Source organism: Cervus elaphus, chromosome 33 (assembly GCF_910594005.1).
Source record: "Cervus elaphus chromosome 33, mCerEla1.1, whole genome shotgun sequence".
NCBI classification, from domain to species: Eukaryota; Metazoa; Chordata; class Mammalia; order Artiodactyla; family Cervidae; genus Cervus; species Cervus elaphus.
The window spans coordinates 34,633,345-34,652,267 of NC_057847.1; the positions used below are offsets into that span (position 1 = coordinate 34,633,345).

At 35.6% G+C, this 18,923-nt stretch overlaps 1 protein-coding gene across 4 annotated transcripts in view; it reads left to right on the forward strand.

Annotated features, from left to right (window-relative positions):
- GRB14 (growth factor receptor bound protein 14) overlaps positions 1 to 18,923 on the forward strand; it is a 123,568-nt gene that overhangs the window by 37,062 nt on the left and 67,583 nt on the right. Inside the window, exon 1 of one of the 4 annotated variants that reach the window (XM_043894106.1) lies at positions 17,252 to 17,429. The exons of the other annotated variants lie outside the window; for them this stretch is intronic. Coding sequence (XP_043750041.1) covers positions 17,367 to 17,429 — 63 coding nt within the window. The 5' untranslated portion in view covers positions 17,252 to 17,366. Of the gene's footprint in view, positions 1 to 17,251; positions 17,430 to 18,923 lie in introns of those variants that run through there. 4 annotated transcript variants of the gene reach the window in all.

Consider the following 18,923-nt stretch of genomic DNA (forward strand, 5'->3'; position numbering starts at 1 on the left):
AGTAAAGATTTGCCTTGAATTATTTGTTGGAATTTCAACTTACTGACTGCCTGAATGACTCCCTTCTTCCTTTTCTGTATTGTCAGTGATTATTTGTCAGTCTGTGGTATGAGAGTTGGTAGATGTAAACAATATTACATTATTGTGTCAATCCCAGTACTAAAAAAACACCTCATTTATAGAAATATTAGAATTAAGCCAGTTTGGGGAATACAGTGTTCCAATAAACTGAATTTTTTTTATTAACTGTAAGAAAACCCTTTTATATAGAAAAACTGTCTTGGACGAAGTAATTCACCTGAGCTAATGAATGCCTACTACCACATCTGAAGCAGAAAGGGTGGGTATGGTGCTAGGCATCCATTATCTCAGGTGAATTAATAGTGCTATTGATTAATCATCTGTAATTAAAAGTGCATAGAGCTCTGTTTTTAAGGATGTCTTCACTTGACCCTCATTCTTGTTCATTAATTTGGCTAGGTTTAGAATTCTAGGTTCAAAATTATTTTATCCCCAAAACTTTGTCTCAATTAATCCTTTGTCTCTGAGTGTTCAGTTTGGAAGATAAAAAGTGTGTTGTTAGCCTGAGTCCTGTTTATTTTGTAAGAGTTTTTGTTTTGATTTGTTTATTGGTTTTTATTCTCCTTTCTGGAAGCTTTGCAGTTTTTCTCTTATTGTTGGGGTTATGATATTTCACTAAAATATGTTTAACAATTGTCTTAAAAACCCTCCTATTCCTGCTCTGTACTTGGTAAACTCATTTAATCTCAAGCTCATAGTCTTTTCTTTAGCTAAGAGAACATTGTGTGTTTCATTATTTTCTCTCTTCTGTTTTTCCCTTCTGGGCCCAAATTGTGCCAAGCATTATGTCAGCCTTGTGGTTTTCAGCTAGTTAACCTCTAACATCTTTGATCATCAATTGCATTATTATAAAGTGGAAATAATAATCCCCAGGAGGCCAGTACCCAAAATGGTAATTATTCTTTCTCCTTCAGATGCCTTACTGCTCTAAGCTTATCGTTTTGATCAAGGCACTTGAAACTAAATATAGATTTCTGGCTCTTAAAGTGATGTCTGGGCTGTTTTTAGCATGAAGGTTATTGGACATGACTCTGGTCTTCCTCAAGGTAGCACTGGCTTATTTCCGAAGACTTCTTTGGATACTGTAGCTGTGTTATATGTCAACTACAGTGATCAGCACAGAGAAAAAAAGAGTCAAAGTATATGTGGAAATGGGAGAGTGTTAAACAAGGTGACCCAGTTTGTTACAAGGTAGAAGTCTATACAAGACAGCTGTGGGATCTACAATGTTTCCATATAGATTCAGCTGATGAATAGCTGCTGGATTAATCTTCCCAGAAGAGCTCCAGGCATGTCACCACTCTTTAAAAATCTTTATTGAATCTCCATTTCCTTACAGAGGTAACATCAGATTCTTGAACTTAATTTTCAAGTTGTCCAAAACACTGGCTCCAGTTAAACTTTCCAATCTTATATCCTACTGTTCTCTACATATTCATTCATTCTAATTAAAATATATTATTCTGTTTCCCAAATCTATCCCATGCTGTTCCCTTTGCCTGCAGTTCTCCCTGCCTTCTATTTTTTCTAGTGAAATCCTTTGCTTTTAAGTTTCAACCTCAGAGCTTCTTCCTTTACAAAGCCTCCGGCAGTCTCTGTAACTGTTTCTCTGTACGGCTCCAAAGCACAGGATTTGTACATGTCTTATAGCATCTAACGTACTGCACTGAAATGACCTAAGGAAGAAACTGTATCTTCATCTGTAATTTACTGAGGTCTAACAATGCCTATTTTGTAACCTGTGCTTGATAATTATGGTTGAATGCTTAAATGAGTGAATGCATTCCAGCCATGCTGCGTTGTAATGTTTTACATAGAGGAAAATAGACTTGGAGGTTTTTTTGTTTTTGATGAAACTGACTGGCGACCAAAATTGTGCCTTTTTGACTATTTTGATTAGCGGTTTCTTAAAATATTATTTATATGATCGCTTCTTGATTTTTATGAAAGCTATAAGCACTTTCTAATGACATAGGATGTGTCAAATTTTGGGATGTAGTTACTCAGCTTTCAGTTCTTCTCTTTTTAAAAGTCTTTATGAAGAAAAATGAAAATCAGATATAATACTGCTCGTGGCTGAAAAATACTGTGCATTTTAATGAAATTTCTTATACCATCTAATTTGTTTTACCTGTGAACATATTTGTTACTTGGGATTGACTGTGATAAATCTGCTGAGAGTTGAGTTCTGTTGCAAAATGCATTCTTTCTTCTAACTTCTTTTCCACTGATGAAACTGAAGATATGAAATGTCTTCTTTAAGTTGCAGCATTTCTGTAACTAAGTGCATGACTTTTATAAATGCACTAGAAGTTTCTTGATGGATACAAAGATGAGGAGTAGGGCAAGACATTACATGGCAATTTGTTATGTGTGACTTATAATATTTGGGAAAAGAACAGCTATAATTTTGTGTCTTCAGTCAGCAGAGTGGCATTGATTTGTGGCAAGTCAACATATTCCTGTGCAGTTTTGCAATGATGACAGTACTTAAGAGAAAAATCCTTACTTAAGTCTTCTGAAAAGAACTTTTAAATTGTAGGGGCTTACTTCTGATCATCTCCCCAGTATACAGATTTTTTTTCTTTCATAACATGAGTGTGTTTTCAAGTTTATATTAGTATTTTTTCCCCTTAAAAGTGAAAAAAATATTTAAAGACTGTTTTTTTTACCAACACCTCATTTCGCGGAGAAGGATAGATGCTCTGAGAGTTGGTAGAGGACCTGGGACCAAAATGATCAAGTCTTCCAACTTAATACTGACAATATTAACAACAAAATAACAACAGTAATAATAGCAACTAATATGTATAATGCATATATTTTCATATACTCTCACTATAAGGAAACTGAAGCATTGAAAAATTAAGTAGCTTGCTCAGGATCACACTATGAAGTGGTAGAGTTGGGGTTCAAAACTAGGCCGTCTTCTTTTGAATCTCTCAGTATAACCCAGAAATGTGGTTATCTGTGGCTTCACTTTTTAAATGAAACTCTTGAGTGAATTTAAGTGCTCTAAGAAAATAAGGATTAATCTTAAACCTAATATCACAACATTAGTATTAGCAATAGTTTTGTAAATGTCAGTTCATCTCATTACAGAGCATACCTGTCACAATTTATGGGCAGAAAAAAAGAATCTGCCTGCAGTGCAGGAGACCTGGGTTCAATCCCTGTGTTGGGAAGATCCCCTGGAGAAGAGAATGGCAACCTACTCCAGTGTTCTTGCCTGGAGAATTCTGTTGACAAGTCTATAGTCCCTGGAGTCACAGAGTCAGACACCGAGTGACTAACACTTTCACGTTTATTCCTAGGCTGACTAAAAATTTCTTATTTAAAATAAAAATATGATGGAAATTGAAACTGGGTTTAACCTTTCATAGTTTATAAGTTGAATTCAGTGTAATTCATTTTAGACTCTGGGTACTGATATTGAATTGATGATAATATGTAAGTGCATATGAGGTCAGCTAATCCTGTATATTCACAGGGAAACAAAACAAGTATGATTTTCAATAAAGAAGAAAACGTCCTCAAGTAAGAAAAGTTCCACTTTGTTGAACTTACTAGAATGTTTACAGACAGAAAATCTACTAAGAAATTATGTCAATTTTAATATAAAAATGAGTACAGTACCTACAGCTTCAGACCATTTATTGTTTACCCTTTTACTATTTGTCCCAATCATTTTATATTTCTTATTTTTTTTTTTTTTTGTTTTCTGCCTTCTTTTGGACTAATGAACTTAAATACTTTGAAAATTATTCAGCTATTTCACTGTATAAGCTGGTAGGTTTACACTATTTTACTATAAGTGATGAAGATAAGTGGATTGATTTTGGAGATGTTCACGAAGTACAAATAGCAAAATTGGTGATAGAATGGATATGAGGTGTGGATATGAGGCATATCCAGAATCACTCCCAAATTTCTGGCTGCTGAATGGATAGAAGATGAATTCGCTGAGCTAGAAACACTGGAAGAGGACCAGATTTGCATGTTGGATAGTGACATTAAGAGTTTGATTCAGAATTTTTGAGTTTGGGATGCGTTTGAGGCCTCCAAATGGAGATATCAAATAGCCAGTAATATCATGAGTCTTTTGCTGCACAGAGATATCTGAGCAAGAGACGTGAGTTTGTGAGCATCTGCTTATATGGTGGTAATTGAAGTCTTTGGACTGAGTGAGCTGGCCAAATGAAAGTCAACAGAGATATGCTAGCCAAGAATGTTCACATAATGAAGGGCAAATAGAAAGGAGGATGAAAAATGTTCATTTTACTTAGCTTCAAGGAGATCTTTGGTTAAAGGACTGAATTAGGTCTTTCAGAGTGGAAACCTTAGATTGTATTTGGAGAAAGTTTGTTGGTAAAAGAAAAAAAAATTATTTTAGCTAGAGAGAAATTTTAGTATTTTTGTTTTTAAATCTAGAGGCTTCAGTAATATGTTTAAAAGCCTAAGAGAAATCTGGTTGAGAAAAGTTTAAATACCCAGGAGAGAGAAAAGAGCATAAAGTAAGACTCCTAAGAAACTAGAGAGAAAGGGGGATGTATTAGTTTCCTATTGTTACACTAACAAACTATAACAACACACATTTATTATCTTACAGTTTCAGAAATCTGAAACCAACTCATTGAGCTAAAATCAAGGTAACAGCCTTTTTCCTTCTGGAGACTCCATGGAGTTGCCTTTACTAGCCTCTGGTTCTTGGTCCCACCTCACTGTGACCTCTGCTTCTGTTTTTACATCTTTCTTTCTCTGCTTCCATTAGCACATCGTTTTCTGACTTCATCCCTGCCTTCATCATAAAGGACCCTTGTGAATACTTTGAGACCACGTATATATTTCAGTATAATCTTCTCTTATCAAGATCTTTAAATTAATCACATCTGCAAAGCCCTTTTTACCATCTAAGCTAATATATTCACAGCTACAGATTCCAGGAATTAGGACATGGACTTTTTTTTTTTGATGGAGGCACATTATTCAGTTTTATCATTTCGCTTTTTTTCCAAGTTTTAATTTCTACTTTTATTTTTATTAAGTGTTTTTTCTTTCTATTTTGCTGAGATTTAACTTAATAATGTTTTCTAAATTTTGGATGCTAGTGAATTTATTTTCATTCTTGTTTGTTAATATATATTTAAGGCCATGAAGTATAGTATGAGAATTATTATAGCAGTATAAGATGTGACGTATAGTATTTTCATTAAATTCATTATTAATAGTAGTAGTAGTACTATATGGATATTCTTCAATTTCAATTTTTATTTTTTCTTTGGAGAGTTACCTGAAGAGTCTTAAAATTTTTCCTAATCCCACATTTTCTTTGTCATTTTTCATTTTATTATATTGTGGTCAGAAACTGTTGTCTGTCATCCTTCCACTACTAGAATTTATTGTGGTTTTATCTGTGACCTAAAATGTGACTGAGTATTTTTTTAACCATTTTCTTAAAGAGAAGTTATATTCTCAATTTAACCTTAGAATTCAATATGTAGCAGTTAAACCTATTTTATTATAGCAAACTATTTATAGCTTTCATATTTATATCTACTTTTTAATACACCTGTTCATCATGGTTTGAGAGGGTTGGATAATAGTCTGTTGATAGAGTGTTTCTGATGTTCCTTATGTCTCTTATATGGATGTGTATTATATGACACCTGCTGCTGCTGCTAAGTCGCTTCAGTCGTGTCCGACTCTGTGCGACGCCATAGACGGCAGCCCACCAGGCTGCCCCGTCCCTGGGATTCTCCAGGCAAGAACACTGGAGTGGGTTGCCATTTCCTTCTCCAGTGCATCAAAGTGAAAAGTGAAAGTGAAGTCGCTCAGTCGTGTCTGACTCTTAGTGACCCCATGGACTGCAGCCTACCAGGCTCCTCTGTCCATGGGATTTTTCAGGCAAGAGTACTGGAGTGGGGTGCCATTGCCTTCTCCGATTATATGATACCTAGACATTCATAATTAATATATATATTTTATTGTGAATCACATCTTTTAACGTTCAGGTTGTCTTCATTGCTTGTTTGATGCTTTTCTGTCCTGCTTGATATTGCCCACTGCGTTCTTTCCCTAACCCTCCTTCCCTCCTTTTTTCCCCTTTCTCACCCCCGTGCCACTCTCCCACATTGTTTTCAAACTTTCTTAGTCACTTGGTTATGGAAGTCTCTTTCCCACAGAATAGAGTGGAATCTGCTTTATGATTCAAATGGAAAGTTGGTTCCCTCTCAGTAGGTGAGTTTGGCTCTCTGACATTTATTGAGAGAACATAAAATTTTGGTGTTACTACTGTTATACTCCTGGAGAAGGCAATGGCAGCCCACTCCAGTGCTCTTGCCTGGAAAATCCCATGGTGGGCTGCAGTCCATGGGGTCGCAAAGAGTCGGACACGACTGAGCGACTTCACTTCACTTCACTGTTATACTATTTGTTATGTTTTAAAATAATAGGTTTTGAAGAAAATTTACTGTGGGTTCTGCCTTCTTAGCATTGCGTTCTTTTAATTAGAAAGGTTTACATTTCTGTTATCATTATGACTATATATGGAAACCCTTAAACCTCTTATTTCTTTAAGCATTATCTATTAATCCCCTCTAAGGAGCAATAATAAAATTAATATTTTTCTTTTTCCTCCTCCCTTTTCTACCCGCTGGCTTTAGCATTATAAAATAATTTAAATTATCCTGTGATTTATCAGTCTTAAATAATAGCTTTTGATCTCAGTAACATTTCCATGTTTTTCCTCCTTCAGCTTTTATCTTTCCATGTTTGTTTTATCGTTTCTGCATTTTTTAAGGTTTATATTACTTTTATTATAGCAACATAATTACATAGGGATTTAGTCCCATAATTAGTTTTGGTATTTATTACAGTCCTTTTCCTCTGAATTTTCCAGCTGTCTCTCAGATGATTGCAATTTATCTCCTAGTAAATTCTTCAAGAAGGTTCCATGGGAACAAGATTTTATGTGCTTTCATATGTTCAAAACTTTTGAATATTGTCTGTTGTCTTTATAATCAATGAGTTTCACTAGATTTAAAAATCTCGTTTCTGTTTTTCTTTCCCCAAGTATTTCATGGGCTTTACTTCATCCATTGGGGTAACTAGAAGGCCCTGAGGTCCAGTGAAACTTGTTTAATGTTATAGTGGAGAAATACCACAGTAGATGGATTTCCCCCTTACGAGCCACTAGGGCTTTTTTGCCTTGATGTCTGAAGCAGTCTTTAAATTTCAAGTCCAATAAAGTAGGATATTTTACTGTTGGCTATTAAAATGACTTTCTTAGTGGATATGTGCCCTTTGGTAGGTATTTTGTTTTTTAATCATTAAAATAGCATTTCAGCTTTATTAATAGTAAATTTGGAATAGGGAAATCAGTTTAGACCATAAGCAAAACTAGAACTTTTTATTCGTTTCCCAGCTACCCACTCACTATTCATACAAAATAAGCCTTTACTCCCACATCTAAGTGAAATGGGTCTGCAGAATCTTTTGGTGAGTGATGGGGTACCAGTGGCCAGCCTCAAACCTCGTCAGGTCTGAAAATAAGATTACTATAAGTTGGAAGTAACATTTCAGTCTTGTCTTGAGTGGTATAACCTAGGTTCAATTACAACTACATTTGTCATGTGAGGGTAAAGAGTTCAGTGTCTATTTATTGGTCAGAGTGGCAGGTGAGATGGAGCTGAATGTTTGAACTAAATTTATCTAGTTTTTTTTTTTAAACTCATTTGTTACCTTTTGGTAACTCACTCATTCTTATCTAGGGGAAAGAAAGACTTGCAGAAGAGAATGCTAAGATTCACTGAGTATAATAAAATACACATCCTTCAAAAGAAATACAAGGAATGAAGTGAAAATTGTCATCTTTTTCCTAGTCTTATTTGATATTTCTCTGCTGTTACATTGCAACCAAAGCTTTCACACCTCTCAATACAGACTTCTACACTCTGCATTTTATAGCTAGGAAATGCACTAATGAATTTTTACAAAATATCACATATATTCACTATTGTTCCAACTGTATTGCTAAATACCTATTAAACTATAAACAAATGGTCAATGAACATTACACAAAGTAGCTTCATTCTCCATGTTGAGGGAATAGACCAACCCATTGGACAATTTTATTCTTATTTTCAGACAATCGAGCTCTTATTATATTGGTTTTCCCTGAAGTATATTAAGATACTTTATCTTACAATCATATCTAAGCAGATGCTAGCATTTAGAAAGTATGAAGATGTCCCTCTCTCAACAGATACGGAACAAGCCTTTATTGGAATGTTGAACTCCAATTGAATGTTGAACTTTATTGAATGTTGAAATATGGCCATCAGAGTCTATTGAGAGGAAAATACTTAAATTCTTTCAGAAGTAAACTTTGTGTAGAATGTTTCTGATGTGCCCCTTTAATAAATCTTTTTTTTTAAATTGAAATGCAGTTGGTTTACAATGTTGTGTTAGTTTCAGGTGTATAGCAAAGTGATTCAGCTACACATAAATAAATATAAATATATATATCTATATATCTTTCAGATTTCACTATGTATTTTATTGTAAAATGTTTCTCATATTTTATTTTTATATATTTACTTGTTTCCAATATTTTGATTTTCTTCTGGGGAGATTGTGTAGATTTCCTTTACTTGTCTTTAGTTCTCTGTTTATTGGCTGTGCTGTTCTTAGTCGCTTCAGCTGTGTTTGACTCTTTGGGACGTGGACTTTGCGACCCCATGGACCATAGCCCGCCAGGCTCCTCTGTCCATGGGGATTCTCCAGGCAAGAAAACTGGAGTGGGTTGCCATGCCCTCCTCCAGGGGATCTTCCCAACCCAGGGATCCAATGCATGTCTCCTGCATTGCAGGAGCATTCTTTACTGTCTGAGCCTCTAGTGCTTCTTAAATTTAAAGCAGCTTTTTTTCTCTCTTTGGTTGCAGTTTTTGTATTTGTCATCTATTTATCCTGACTTTGATTTCACTATAGATGAGCTCTGTCAGCTGATGCTTCATCTCCTCTTATTGTCTTGGTATTTCTTCCTTATATTTTTAATTGTCTACTTTGTGTGCAAACAGATATGATTTTGCTTCATTAATTATTTTTTTATTTTTGGTTTAATGTGTGATCTTAAATTTTATCTGCTTTTTGCTAGTACTTTTCTTGCAAGTAGTCCACATCTGCCATTTGTTTTTCCTGTGCCTCTTCTTCTTTCTTCCCATTCATAGTATGTTTATACAGATTCGAGGATGGGTCTCTTTTAATATTCATCTACAAGCAGTGGGTTTTTGTTAGAACATATTTTTGGGAGGTTCATGAGGAAGACAGCCACAGTTTAAGTACTAAGTTAAAAAGACTTTTCCTTTTCTATGATTGAATATTTTTTTCAGTCTTTAATTCTTCTAAGCTAAGGGATTTGGGAATATGTGAAGTTTTTCTTAATATAATGACTGCCAACTGCTACAGAGGTATGGTGTTCCTGCAAAAATTGATTTCTTACCTCCTTTGGTTTCTGTTACTTTTTAAAGGGATTTTTGTGCCTATGTTCATGGGGGACATTGATGAGAAATTGGACAGTAGTATGATGCCAGTCCGATTTTCTTACATTGCAGGTAAACAAAAATTTCTCTCAGAAAGTGTTAGGGATTTTTTTTCTCTTTGAAGTTATCACATTTCCCACCGTTTGTTGAGCATGACTCCTTTTTCATTCATATTAGCCATCTGGGGCATTTTTATTTTTTATTTTTTTCATCTGGGGCACTTTTAGTTTAAAACTTATAACCTTATTCAGCTAAGGGAACTTCTCTTCTGCCTTTTCTTTCTTATTCCTCGTACTTTCTTTTTTAAAAACTCTTTCTGTAACATATTCTACGTGTGTTGATCTTTTTAGATTTTTCCTCTATGATTTCTTTTTCTTTGTATTTCTTTGACTTTTCTTCACATTATAGAAGACACTTTCTCAACTTTATCTTCTATATTGTTTTCTAGTTTTTAGCTTTTTTTGTTATAATAATGTTTGAGAGTTCTAGTTGCCTCATCTTCTGCATTCCTTTTCTCTTACTTTCTCTAAATATACTGTAAACCTAAGTTCTCTGGACCTGCCTTCACCATCTTTTCCCTTATACACAAGTTCTGGCTATAATTTCTTGTGTTCTTATTAGTCTAATCTCAATGACTTCTAGCTTTCAGAAATTCTTTTAATTTATGGTATATTGAAGGTACCTTTCTTGTATCCCAGCATGGTAAAAAATAGATGAAGTGACTTATTTTCTTTTAGCAAGGAAATTCTCTCTCGTTTTTCTTCTCTTCTTCCTTCTTGTCATTTTAAGGTTTTGGAGGCATGAAGAAAGTTAGTGTTTGTTTTCTGTCTACTTTCCTGATCCATTTTTCTTACGAGAACCTTAAAGTATATGAAATTTGAATAGTGTAGATAAGACATTTATCTTTTAATATTCTACACTTTTTAAAATTATAATTTATTTTGAAAGCTCATATACAGGGAAAATATAATTTTATTTATATTTGTTAATGTTTTTACTATTTAATCCTGTATTTCTCCTCCTTGTCATCTTTGAAATCTTGGTTTCTATGTTGATAATTTCCATTTCTCTCTGGGACTCATTTAGGACTAATTTCTCTCTTTCTCTTTTTCTTCCTTCTAGTCACTGTTTCACAGTTTGTCTTCCACACTAAGATAAAGGTCACATCTTATCAAATACTGCTACCTTTGAGGATGAAAGTCAGACTTCTCAGTGTGACATAGAATGACCATTCTTGGCTGGCCCATGCTTTTCCAGATTTATCTTTGTATATGTTTCCATCTTGAATATTTTGTCCACTTGGGGAACTTGTCTGCTTGCTCATGGTGAAATTAATGTCTTTCTCTTTTATGGTTCCAGAACTTTATGTATACTTGGTTAAAGAACTTAACACATTGTTGTAATTATTTTTATGTGTCCCTCTACCCTCCTGTAGACAGCACAGTACATTATGCCTCCTTGGTCAGCAGCCATAATGCTCCTAGAAAACCATCTCATCTGGAGAAAGAATACCTAGGCACTTTTAAAAATACTTGAATGACCTGTAGATTAGTAATATTTATCATCACTAGTCTCATAAGTCATTCAGTAATTTCTTTAAAAGAAGAAACTTTCTATCAGAGTTTTAATCAGTAAGAAAGTCCAGACATTTTTGATGGAAGGAAAGAGCTGTCAAGGTGGAGGAGGAAAAGTAAAATAGAGGAAGATCCGGATCAGATCCACCAAGTATAAAGGGTGATGCTGTGTCTATACCTAGGGAAGCAAAGGGTATTTGAGTAAGATGAACTGATAGGATTAGAAGTACTGAGTTTGTATCTAAAGATCTAGACTACTTATTGCAATTAACTGCTATAACGAAATATTTTAAGATTTTTCTGAATCCAGCGTTCTTAGGACAACAGTTAAATTTAGTGACAACACTGCTGACCACTGACAGAGCTATGCATGCTCAGTTGCTCAGTCATGTCCAGCTCTTTGCGACCCCGTGGACTGTAGCCCGTCAGGCTTCTCTGTCCGTGGAATTTTCCAGACAATACTGGAATGGGTTGCCTCCTTCAGGGGATTTCCTTCTCCAGGGGATCTTTCCAATCCTGGAATCGAACTCACTTCTCTCTTGCATCTCCTGCATTGGCAGGCAGATTCTTTACCACGAGCCACCTGGGAAGCCCAGAACTTTGTCGTTTAGCAAAAGAACATCCAAATGGTCCTGTGAAGAAGACTGTGTGCTTTTGTTCAGAATAAATCATAAGGCTCGCAATTGTTAAGACGAGAAAGGAAGCTTGTCCACCATGTGACCAGAGTGAGTCGTCATTCCACGTTGACTGTAACATAATGCCTACTATGCACAGAGAGGAGCAGCACAGGAAAGGAAATCCTGGGTCCCACCCTTAAGGATTATATTTTCCTTGGGCAAATAACTAAGGCCTAAAAAAGGATTTATTAGTTATCAAAGCAATTATTAGTATGTACAGAAAAAGGCATGAGAAATGGAAAAGTTTAAGCCCTAAAAAATGTATAGAACAAGAAATGATATAATTTAGATGCAGGGAATGACTTCTTGGAGGGGCCAATTTTGATCTGCATCTTTGAGGGAGTTAATGAATATGGAGGGGCAATTAGCTACCCCACTGGGTAGCATAATGGCACAATATTCAGGGACATGGTGAAGGGGCGAAACAAGTTTTGTTTTGTGTGAGACAGGAGATTGGTTGATGGGTCCCCTAAAGAAGTATTTGTAGGATTTAGTAAACAGGAAGCATTTATTACAGCATTTTCCCCCATGTATAAAGCCACTCGAGTAGAAAGAGTGCTGGTCAAAGGGAAGTTAGACATGTCCCTGGGACTTCACTTGTGGCTTGATGGTAAAGAATCTGTCTGCCAATGCAGGAGCCTCAGGAGATGTGAGTTTGATACCTGGGTCGGGAAGATCCCCTGGAGAAGAAAATGACAAACCACTCCAGTATTCTTGCCTGGAGAACCCCAGGGATAGATGAGCCTGGCGGGCTACAGTCCACTGGGACGCAAGGAGCAAAGAGTTAGGCATGTCTTAGCAGCTAAACAACAACAACAAAGACATGTCCCTATTTGCAAGGAGCCTACATTCTAAATAATATAGAATGTTAGGGAAAAAAAAAGAATGTTAGGAAACAGTAGCTGAAGCTTGACTAAACTAGGGTAAAGAGTCTGGAAAAGATGGATGTGGCTTGAATCTGTAAAATGGGAATAAATAATGCCTGCTTTATAAAGCATTATCTACCTCTCAATTCTAAGGTAACTTGTCCAAAAAAAAAAAAGAGAGAGAGATGCTTGAATGATGCATCCCCAGTAAAACTTTCAGAAGAGGTGGGACTGTTTTGAGGCCTTGAAAGGTTTTAGAGAGGCCTTGTGGGTTTTAGAGAGAGAGCATTATAATATAAAGAGGTAGAATTTGAATATGTTTAAGTGAGTTCCAAGAAGCTTTCATTGATGTTGAGTGGAAGGAGAGGCTTGAAAGGCAGACTTGGAACCTAGAGGCTGATCAGTGCTTATGCCACATCCCTTCTGCCTGGATCCCACCTTGCATCCTACTTTGCCCAGGTGTTTACCTGTTGCCAAGTGTCAGCTCCTCTGCTACACAGGTATCAGGGATGATCAACTCTGAACTCCCGAGAGCAAATAGCATCATACTTTATGCATACTAAAGCCCCGCCCCATGTGTATTTATTAAGTGAGTTAGTAAATGAATGCTTAGGTACATTAGAAAAAGAGTGGTATGAAGATGACATTTTATGCTAATTATACATCAAATTATATAGTTCAATGTGGGAGAGAATATTGTAGAGTAGAATAGTAGTGTCTTGGAGAGGGCCAGATGTAGTTTTCACCTTGACTGATGGACTTACGTACTTGGTGAATTTGGGTAAGTTTTTGCAATATATACTTATATCTGAGACCATTTTTAGCCATCTGCTCTTCTGTCTTTAGTTTCTTCATTGACTGAATAGCTAGTGCCTACTAGAGTGGGCGTCCCTGCTGACTCAGACAGTAGGGGATCTGCCTGCAGTGCAGGATCTCTGGGTCAATCTCTGGGTCAAGAAGATCCCTTGGAGGAAGTCACTCCAGTGACTTCCACTCCAGTATTCTTGCCTAGAGAATTCTATGGACAGAGGAGCCTGGCAGGCTACAGTCCATGCGGTTGCAAAGAGTCTCACACAGCTGAGTGACTAAGCTCACATGTGCACTTTATAAAGTTGTGAGAATTCAATGAAAACTAGCTAAATGCCTGGCTCATATTGGGTGCTCCCTTATATAATATTATCATCATAATGTTTACTATTATATATTATTTTTTATTAGTCTTAATTCACATTGAAACTTTGATATACATAATTTGAGTGACAAAATTCACTCTTGTTCTAACAAAGTACCGAGCAAAGAACAAAATAATATACAGTGCTATTCTATAGTATTTCATTGTATATCATACTATATTGTTTGCAACCCTGTTATATCAAAATTTAATTTTGGAAACCATGATCTGTGTGACACAGCCTAAGGAGAAGGTATCTTCGGCCTAGTTCTCTGCAGGAGCAGTTCAAGGAATATTTTGCAGCACCTGCCTTGGACTCTTCCAGATCCTACACAGAATTGATATCCTTGACCCTCATAGCAATCCCCAAATTGTTGGCCATAGCTTTATATTCCCATTTAGCAGCAACTGAAGAAATTAAGGCTCAGGTGACAAGGTTAGTGAGTATGCAAACCATTGATAATAGTGGTAGAAAGCATAGGCTAAAGTTAGGTTTTAAGTCAGTGTCTGCAATAACTGGGATGTAAGATAAAGGACAGTCACTAGGAACACTTGGAAAGGATCTCTGAGAAGTTTACTCCTCCTGTGTTATTAAGTGCAAGTGTCGTCTCATTAATCTTTTCAGCCTGTTGACTGTAAAAAATGTGAGCTTTTTTTTGAAAGATCTTTTTGGAAACAGAGTCACAAAACGCTACATTTCACTCTTCATTGTTTTCACTGAAAATTTGTAAACTTTAATTTTCAAGAGTTCCAAAGAGATGACCTATTGTACTTCAGCAGTTTATTGTCTCTTGAATGTTTTTAGAGAGCAGGTATGTTCCAGTGCAATGAATATAGAGCCTGGGTGATGTTTTGACTTGAAGGATTCATTTTACTGTTTAAAAAGTTTGTGTGATATAAAACAGCATCTCTGACTCTCCGTTCGCCAAGACTTCAAAACTTGCAGTCAGCTTTGAGACGCTCCCTCTGAGTCTCCATCAGTTATCAAGTTCTGCATATTCTTGTCTCCTAAACACTTTTCAGAGCAAACGTCATTTCCTCCTTGAAGCCTGTCATGATGGTGTACCCCTGGTGCTTGGCATTTAATCACAATGAGACTCAGTCCATTACCGAATGTAATTTTTTTTTTTTGGTTCACCTCTTTTTTAAAAATTTTTAAAGTATTTTTTTAAATTGCATTTTATTTTTTAAATTATGAAAATATGATGACACATTTACAGAGACTTGGAAAATACAGAACAAAGTTACATATGTGATTTTTCATTTAAAAAATCAGTGTCTATTCCACTACGAAGCAATGACCATACCTTACTTATCAGGATGTGCCTACCACCTAACTCACTGCCTAGCACATAGTAGGTACTTTGCCTCAAGATTTAGTGGAATGAATTACCTCGATTATGGTCGAAACGTTTTTTGAGACCAGAGATAACGCTTCTTTGTAATATTCAAAGACTAGATTGAGAAAAGAAGAAAGAAAAGTTATAGATAGTAATCTTGAAACTATGTAGTTACAGTAGGCTTTGTTATTGTGTGCCTGCCAAAAAAGTGACTCAAGGTTAAAGTGAAATCTTCCTTCACAAATGGTGACGTCCCTCTCAATATTAGTAGAATTTTTGTTGGTAGTTTTATTTTAAAAGACCACGATAGTGATGAACCTATTTGAAGGGAAGGAAAGGAGACGCAGATGTAGAGAATAGACCTGGGGACACAGTGGGAGAGCGGGAGAGTGGGACAAATGGAGAGAGCAGCATCAACACATATACACCGTTGGGTGTAAGATGGATAGATGGTGAGAAGCTGGTGTGTAACATAGGGAGCCCAGTGTGGCTCTTGCTGATGATCTGGAGGAAGGGGATTTGGGGAGGGGAGGGAGTCTCAGGAGAGAGGGGGTATATGTATAATTATGGCCGATGTGCCCTGTTGTATGGCAGAAACCAACTCAACCTCGTAAAATGTTTCTTAAAAAATTAAAGAAAAAAAAAAGACCATGATAAACCTAATAGGATAGGAATCAAGTGAATGCCCCCAAATTAGATGACTGTGACTTTTTTATTAAGTGAATTCCCCCTACCTCTAACTACCATTGTGAGCCATCTGTGTAGGATTTGAAATTCAAAGTAGGGAACCCTAGAGTTTGTAGTGTCTTTTTCTTTTGAGGAGTATGAGATCACCATGCATATAAAACACACCCATGTGAACCCTGCCCAGTAGCAGCTAGACAATGAAATGGAAAGTTTGTGCCTGAGTTGCTGAGAATCTTCCATTTTGCCTTGTTTCTACAACAACCACTTTGTGATCTAGTGATGAGGAGCGCCCCTGATGCTAAACACAGGGCCCCAACACCCTGTGTCCTGCTTGAAGGCCATTGAGTAGGTGCTTGTTAAGGAGTCAGTCCAGAGGAGATTTTATAATTATAAAAACTAGATTAGTTTTAATATTGTAATACTTTTTTTTTTGTCATTTTTGAGTGTTTCTCTTACTCTTCATTTAGACTTTATTGAAAATTTTCTCATTAACCAGAAATGGACCATTCTCCAACCCTCAAAAATACTGAAATACAGTTTTTAGTTATTATGAGACAAAAGTCAAAATGCTTGTTAAAATTTTGAGAATACTTTAATCATGATTATTGTTTAAATGCTTTGAATTAAGTGAAATATGCTCAGTTACACAGATCTGTGCTTTTAAAAAAATTAGCATATCCAACTCATATATTGTAGCTTAATGCCCCATTTATATTTAACATTGTTATTTAGGTTGATTCTTAAGATTGTATTTAACAGGAATATTTAAGTGTGTAACTTCAAGGGCAGCTGAAAGGTTCATAACAAAAAATTTTAGCTGCTTAGAAGATGAAATGCCTAAGTATATATTAAAATCCTTTTATTATAACTTGTAAATGAACACTTTTGGACTGATTCTAACTTCAGGATTATTTTTTTTTATGTGTGCCTCATATAACATGTTTCAATCGACCCATTAATCACTTTTATGAGTAGCATAAGTAAATTTAGTGCATCTGCATATTTATACACTTTAAATAGACCAATGTAAACAGTTTCTTATCTGCCATATGTTGAAATGTTTTAGTAAAGTAAAGACATAACTGCCTAGTCAACAAAGAATGGCATTGAATTGCACTGTTTTGGAAAAAAAAGTTAAGTGAACTAGATGGCTGTTAATCTGGTTCTTTAAATATCATAAACAAAAGTATCAGAATGTGTTTCCAAGGACAAAGGCGGAGTTTTCTGGGCTTTGATTGGTCGCTGCCTTGTCCTGTCCCACAGCCATCCTTAATTGGCTTTGGGTAGATTGGAATCACATAAGCAGAGTGACATTTATTACTTTCCTAGTTGTTTCTTTGCACTGAGCCCCGAGATTCCCAAGGAGAAACTATAAAAGATTTCTTTCATTTTGTCCATGATCTGCGGGAGGGGATCCCTCTGAGAACAGGCATGAGTTTGAGTGCAAGAAGAGTCACTCTGCCTGCAATAACGCCCATAGTTCTCCAGAAAAGGGTATGTGACTTCTGCTTTTTTCTTTTCTTCTTCTTGCTTTTTTTTTTCTTCCTGTAACTGTGTTTATTAGTGTGTTGGTCACTTTCGTTATCTATCCTGAGAGGGGCTAGAATTCATTGAGGCTGTAGGTGATTAAAGGACAGATTATTGAAATTAGACTAAGGGGAGAAAAAAAGCAGGGCCAGCACATCTCTGTTGTAAAAAAGCTCCATGTGAAAGCAGTTTGGTCTCAATTTCAGGGCCTTGTGATTTAGAGACTGTATTGAAGCTTTTTCTTACTTTTTTTCCCCTTCTACTGTAACTTCAGGCCGCTTGCTTTTAGTTCAATAGGCAATCTGCTAGCTATTATGTTTCATATTTGTTTACTAAGGAGCAGTTTCTTTGTTTCACTATAATTCATAATATATCCATCTTCATTGTTGAATGGACTGTGTAATTGTTTTACTACTTAAACATATGGCACCAGTTTATTAGCCTCCAGTTTTCTACCCATTTCTATTGAGTTTCTGCTTTCTTGCTTAAGAAAAACTTTCTATTGAAATACCCTGTGAAAAGGCTTTCTGTTAATTGTTAATGCAATCAATCCGTTGTGTGAAAATATTTTGTCTATTAGTTTCTTTGTAAAGTTTATTCCTATGTCTCACTCGCTGCATTGTACTTCATAAGGTAATAAACACACCACGTAATGTAGCATTTAAGTAAAGCTGAATATACTAAACTTCTCTTGTAAATGCACCAAATAAGAAGCATGTATTGAAATCCTTAAAGAATCAAATCTGTTGTATAAAAAAAGAAAGCACCAAAACACATTTTGGCACGTAATTTTTGAATGATTTTGGTGACTTTAGAAACTGTAATGTTATTTCCATACCTAACTTTTAATGGTTAACTGTCATGTATTTCATTAAGTCAGATGTTATGGTTTAATTTATTTGAAAATGACAAATCTTACAATTAGAGTTGTTTTTTTTTAAGAAGTGTCTCTTTTTATTGTTCTTAATTTATTTTCTTATCCGATTGGCTACTTATTCACCAGGGACGTTTTACTTGGCAGTGAAATAGTATATGATAATTTTGCCAACATTTGTTCTTATCTTTCTTGATGTCTTTCTCTCATCTTGAGCAAATTTAATTAAAAATATTTTGCTTTGAGCCGGAATCTTTATTTTGATTTAGAATTAGTAGTATATTAATAATGACTATATAGATTTCCTGAGTCACTGGGAATGTGAAAAGATATAATAGCATATATCACATCTGTGTCCTTATGTTTGGGTTCTTCTTTATCCAGTTAATTTTGCAGTTTGGAATAACCAAGAAACTTTCATCGTGTGGTATTTTTTGCATGACATGTTGGTGTGGTGGAAAGCATGCCACGTGGATTCTCCATTTCCTAGCTGTATGACCTTGGGCAAGTCACTTAAACTTGGTGTCATTACCTCCTCACCTGTAATTGTTGAGAGATTTTCATTAAATGCTCTCTTTAGTCTTATT